The sequence below is a fragment of the Silene latifolia genome, chromosome Y (genome assembly GCF_048544455.1).
Source record: "Silene latifolia isolate original U9 population chromosome Y, ASM4854445v1, whole genome shotgun sequence".
Lineage (NCBI taxonomy): Eukaryota > Viridiplantae > Streptophyta > Magnoliopsida > Caryophyllales > Caryophyllaceae > Silene > Silene latifolia.
Window position 1 is genome coordinate 104707983 of NC_133538.1, and position 6618 is coordinate 104714600.

Consider the following 6618-nt stretch of genomic DNA (forward strand, 5'->3'; position numbering starts at 1 on the left):
AATGACCAATTGATCTCATTTATCAGGAGTTGTAAGTGTTTACAAGAATTGTGTGGCACCAATTTCATTTAATGCATATGAATGACTGCCCAGGTAAGCTTAATCGTGGAGTGCAATAAGACAAAGTAGAAAAAATCGACAATTATAACTTAAAACTTCGAATTTTTAAATTGGACAACTGGACAAGTAACATAGTTCGTTCTATTCCTCGGGGACAACTGTTGAAAGAATAGCAAAAAGGTAAAATGACATCAAATTCTGACTTCTAAGTATGTGTTCAAGTAACATAATCCCAAAATAATGTTGCTCCACATACAGCATTAATCTTGACAGTATATAATCAGAATAACACTACTAGTATTAATTTTTATAGTCAACATGGGAGTTGAACTCACATCTTGTGCATCGCACAATGCTCTGCCATTTGAGCTAATCGACTTTCGACAAGAGTAAGGCACAAGAGAAAACTAGAATCTTCGAGTAGAAAACAATAAGGACTCCTCAATATTCACCTCAAAACAATGTACAACAAATGATAAATTTTTTGTCAATGATTCAAGATCAGTGTTTCAATACTATTAAGCTAACAGTGTAACACTGGTTAGCCGTTAGAGTAACACTGGTTAGTCTTTAGAGTAACACTGTCGAGATCTTATTATAGCACATGTTAGTCCTTAAAATAACACATTTTTGCCTTAAATCGTTAAGTATTCTCATGAATAACCAATAGTAGTTACATTTTCTGCTCAAGATGCCAAAACATTACTTCAACGATGATCCATCACAAGAAGAAAATCTCTACAACTCTTTTTTCGTTTCATCAAAGATGTCAGAATTACTATCAATTTTAACTCATACAACAACGATAAAGCAAAAACAATTAGCATAAACTCAAATCGAGAAAAACATACAGTGTATAACTCTATAGAGTTATACTATTGAACAAAAGAAAACGATGCTTTTATCGTATAATAAATCAAACCTGCAATTGAAATTACTATTCTTGTCACTCGATTCGTAGATCTGAAATCTCGTCATTTATTATTGTTGATGAGGTTGTAGAATTTTGATGATTATGTTTCCTCTTTTTGGCTGTAGAGGAGAATAATTGTAATATTGGGAAAAGAATATGCTGGAGAGAGAAAGAAGAGAGAGAGTATACTTTTTTAGAATGACAGGTTAATGTGGGTAATGAAAGTCAAGCGAGGTTCGCGTGTTTGTTTGGGTTAATTAGATTGCCTGACGTGGCCTAATCTGGCGCGTCGAATAGTAGTAGATCTGATGGTGTATAATGATAGGACAGACTCATTTAAAACCCTGAACTCACCGGATCTCCGTTGTATATAGAGTTATATATATATATATATATATATATATATATATATATATATATATATATATATATATATATATATATATATATATATATATATATATATATATATATATATATATATAGAATCGGGATCTTGTACGAACTCAATGTTTAATGCGAACTGTACGAACTAATGTGACTGAAGTAGATTTTCAATAAAACGCCCAAAGCCCAATCCTTATATAATCCATCTAAGCCCAACCCTCCCATAACCCATCTTAATTTCAAACAACAGTAACCGCCCTTATCCTACCATCACCTCATCCACCACCAGCTGCCTGACCTCCGACGGCGAATATTACCACCGTCGACGACTCTCCGACCTCCGATGGTGTCTCTAGTCGTCATCATTTTGATTCATAAGACGACACTGATGGTCTTTTCTTGCCTTCTCCATCCTCGAACGTCAACAACTTCACCATCCCCGACGTACCATCACTGACCCTTCACCTACATCGGACACTCGCTTCCCTTCGCCGTCACTTTTCCTTCATCGACGACTCCTCGACCTGGTTTCTCAGGACATAATCAATTTGTTTTCCAAATTTTGATTTTTATGAAGAATTTGATTTTAATATACTAGATATACAAGTCTACAAGCATAATTACAAAAAGGTAAAGGCATTTTGCGCTTCTGCGGAGTATTCCGAGCCGGAAACATAGTTTTATGCTAGGATTCATTTTTCGGCGACGCAGAGGCCTATGTTTCTACGTGAGGTTGCTGGTGATGTCGCTGGCATCTTCTGGAGGTTGTATTCAATGGTTATGGGCGATGGTGTGGTGTGGTCTTAGTCGATAATGATGGTGGTGGTGTAATATGGTGTCACCGGTGATGGCTAGCTAAGCAGTTGATCTGCCTTTAACAAAATTTGAACTTACCAATGTACTCTCCGACTTATGCCTATTGCTCGGCGTGGCTATATAGGTAGTTGATTTGTCTTTATGAATCTATGTGATTTTGATATTTAGGATAGTCAATTAATCATGATCCGCTACCATGAGATGTTGAAATCTTTGAAATTCTGCCTAATATCATTTGTTACTTTTTATCCTATAAGGATGTATTATTTTCGCTCATTATTTAGATGTGATGTGATTATGCTATTTCTAATAAATTCAATTAAATATCATTTTGGGTTCACATTGCTAGATACATGTCATACATTCCTTCACATTTCTAGATACATGTTAGGGGAAACCCTAGAAAGTTGAAAAGGAGGAAAAAGTCAGCAATTATTTCCTTAAAAATTGGTAACCGTCCCAGGAACCTCGCAACGGGCGTGCAGGACCCTGAAAAGGGGAAACCCTAGAAAGTTGACTATAAAAGGAGAATAGTACGCAGCAGCAAAGGCATTCACTTCCGTGGGACTTATTAGGAAAAATATTGTACTTCCTTACTTGCAAATCACTCTCGATTATAGTATAATTGTTGGTGGGATTCGACTCCCCCGCGTTGTTCCCACAACGGGTTTTCCGCGTCACCAAAATTCTCTCGTGTCATTATTCTTCTTTCGCTGCTCATTACCTTTGTTAATCGATCTCGCTATACGCACAAAGACCGTAGACGATCACTTTGACCTCATATATTAACATATAATCGGTAAAATTTACCCAAAACAATTTGGCGCCCACCGTGGGGCCTCAGTGATCAATTTCTCATAAAGTCGAAATTAAGCAATCCGTTCGTCATCATGTCCGGATCCAAAGAGTTCGTCTAGCACCCGGGGGTATCCTCTCAATCCTCCGGGGAAGACCTCTTCCAACGAGCACGGATCGATCCATCGCTCCGTCGGCGGCCTTGATCGGATGGCCCCGGTCAGCACCTCCCCAAGAGCCATGCCACCGCCTTTCAAGCCACCCCAAGCGCCTAAGGCATCAGCAGCATCCGTTGTTACGAGATCCAAAGGGGAAAGCGGCCCAGGATCCGTTTCGAAACCGCATCGGAGGAGTCCCGAAAAAGTCGGAGCCTCATCGCTGCACCCAATGCGAGTGGTGTTGGAAGGAATGGATACCCCCGCACCGGCCATTGAAAGCTTGAGGAAGGACAACCAAGACCTCGGGAACCGGATCGCAAGCGGACCTCGTCGGCCGCACTGCCTCCACCTTCTGAGGCCCCAGTTCCGGCTACCAACGCGGGCCCTGCATGCATTCCATCGGAGCCGGTCACCGATTGGATCTTGAAGGAATACCACCTAGAGGAGCCATCGAGCCCGGTGGACTAGGGTTCCCGTCTTTTGATCGACCATTCACTTGCGGCCAACCCTGTGTAGTGCTCGTCTAATAGTCACCGAACTAACTCGCAACTTTTTGCAGAACACCCCTCCAAAGAGGTGGCGATGGAATCCAGGACCCAAAGATCGGCATGAGGAACCCAGAGCGGACATTTCTCAGGAGGAACCTGGGTGGGAGGAACCTCTCCTCAGCAAGCACCAGAGTGGCAATCAGGAACCATCATCCACGCAACACCTTTAGCAAGTCAGCCAGGCAGTCAATTCCCAGGAGGAGCCTGGTTGGGAGGTACCTTTGTTGGCTCTTTTCCGCCTGTCTCTAACCCTCTTGCAGGAACAGGCAGCTTGCTGGAGCAGCAATACCAAGAGCTAAGGGACCTGATGTACAGGATTCCTGGTGTAGCGAGACCCCTGGAGAAGGTGACACGAGATAGCTACGCAGATTCCCCCTTCGTGGATGACATAGCCCTTGTCGGTGTCCCAAAAGGATGCGTGCCGCCAGCCATGACGCTTTACGACGGAACCACGGATCCTCTTGACCATATCAACCACTACAAGCAAAAGATGATGGTGATCACCGCGACAGGCTCCTTGAAGGAAGCCTGTATGTGTAAAGGGTTTGGATCTACCCTATCCGGAGCAGCCTTGCAATGGTTCGTCAGCCTGCCAAACAGAAGTATAACCTGCTTCGCCGACTTAGTCAATGCCTTCCACCAGTTTGCCGGCGACGCAGCAGGAAAAGCAAACCAAAGGACTGCATGGGATAGTGCGGGGACTGAGGAGGCCACTGTGAGATTTTCTGAACAGGTTCAACAGGGAGAAGGTGGCAATCCCTCGGTGCGACATAGCCACAGCCATAGAAGCATTCCGCCAGGAGTCAGACTTGTATAAAGATTTGACCAAGTACCCATGCACTACCTTCGAGGAGGTGCAGACAAAGGCAATTGCAGTCATGCGGCTGGAAGAAGACTCAGGGCCCAGGAGGGCAGCTTATGGCACAGATTCTACATCCAGAAAGGCACCTGTGGAGAAGCAGAATGAAAGAGCTAAACCCTACAGCAAACCTGTGAATAAAGTCTCGGAGGGACCAGGAGGAAAGAACAACTCAGAGCCACCTCCGAAAATAAGTGAGTATAAATTCTCAACCAATCTTGCAGGTGTACTCAAGGCCCTAAAGGAGATCCGAGGAGTCAGATGGCCCAGGAAGCGGACTGACGAGCGTCCTAACGACAAGAGAGACTCCAGTAAAAGGTGCGAATACCATGATGACATCGGCCATGACACCGACGAATGCTACACCTTGAGGAAGGAAGTCAAATTCCAGTACGATCGAGGAAACCTGGACCACCTATTGCCAGGAGGCTCCACTAAAGTTCATTCCACTAACCAGGTTCTGCCTACTTCTCCACCTGTGTGAACTAGAATTGTAAATGTTATTACAGGAGGCTCGGAATTGTGAGGCCTGACCTATTCAGCAGCCAAAAGACACGCCACGCAAACCAAAGGAGATAAGCCAGAGTTTTCCTGCAGAGTCAGCCGCCAGGACCTCCCTGCAGTCACCTTTGATGAAACAGACGCACAAAATGCTCCGGAGCAACACCACGACGCTTTGATCATCACCCTCCCCATAGGAAACTGCGAGGTACGGAAGATCCTGGTGGACACAGGAAGCTCCGTAAACCTGATTATGCTGGAAACGCTGAAGGTCATGGGGTTCAGCGAGAAGGACTTGGCAACAAAAGAGGTACCTCTAGTCGGTTTTAGTGGCGAAACGAAGCACTCTCTGGGAGAAATCGTCATCCCGACCTATGCCAAAGGAGTCAACAAGCAGGTAAGATACTTGGTTATTGATGGGCCCTCTACTTACAATGTGATTCTTGGCAGGCCCTGGATCCACGAAATGAAGGCGGTACCCTCAACTTACCACCAATGCCTGAAATTCCCAACGCCTTGGGGAGTGCAAGAGATACGTGGGGATCAGGAGGAGGCCAAGAATTGCTACAAGATAGCCCTAAAACCAACAGCCAGACCGCCAGCATAGCAATTACAGAGCCAGAGCATCCAGGAAGAATACGTCGAGCCACCTCAGGCAGAGCTGGACGAGATCAGCCTGGATGAGCTGCAACCAGAACGAACCATACTCATCGGGTCAGAATGCACAGGTAAAGTCCGTCAGGAACTTGTTCAATTATTGAGAGCTAACATGGATTGCTTTGCCTGGTCCCACAATGACATGGTAGGTATAGATCCAAGTATCATAACACACAAGCTGAGTGTGGACCCAAGATATAAGCCTATCCAGCAGAAGAGGAGGAAGATTGCTCCAGAGAGGAACCAGGTTATAAACCAGGAGGTAGACAACCTGCTCGCTGCTGGAAAAATCAGGGAAGTAAAGTACCCGGAATGGCTGTCAAATGTGGTGGTAGTTCCGAAAAAGAATGGCAAGTGGAGGGTTTGTGTCGATTTTACGGACCTAAATAAAGCTTGCCCTAAAGACCCGTTCCCGCTGCCACACATAGACGCCATGGTGGATGCCACAGCAGGCCATGAAATGCTCACATTCCTGGATGCTTGGAGTGGCTACAACCAGATCAAGATGCACCCAGATGATCAAGAGAAAACGGCATTCAGGTCAGAGCGAGGTATCTATTGCTATAACGTGATGCCCTTTGGTCTAAAGAATGCAGGTTCCACCTACCAACGGCTGGTGAACACTATGTTCAAAGAACAAATAGGCCGCACCATGGAGGTATACATCGACGACATGGTGGTCAAATCAAAACAAGCTACCCAGCACGTTGAACATCTGGCTGACACTTTCAGCACCCTGAGAAAATATGAAATGAAGCTGAATCCCTCGAAGTGCACTTTCGGAGTCTCCAGGTGGGAAGTTCCTGGGATACATGGTCACCCAGAGGGGGATAGAAGCCAGCACTGAACAAATCAAGGCCATACTCCAGCTAGAGTCACCTCAAAAGCCGAAGGACGTGCAGCGCCTGACGGGACGAGTAGCTG

The 6618-nt window shown here is 45.0% G+C and overlaps 1 protein-coding gene across 1 annotated transcript; it reads left to right on the forward strand.

Moving 5' to 3' along the window:
- The first annotated feature begins 3518 nt into the window (after window positions 1-3518).
- Window positions 3519-5644, forward strand: LOC141628660 (uncharacterized). Its single transcript, XM_074441767.1, has 5 exons — window positions 3519-3598; window positions 3689-3777; window positions 3938-4256; window positions 4411-4993; window positions 5309-5644. Exons 1-5 carry the CDS (start codon window positions 3519-3521, stop codon window positions 5642-5644), a joined length of 1407 nt encoding a protein of 468 aa, XP_074297868.1.
- The last annotated feature ends 974 nt before the right edge of the window (window positions 5645-6618 follow it).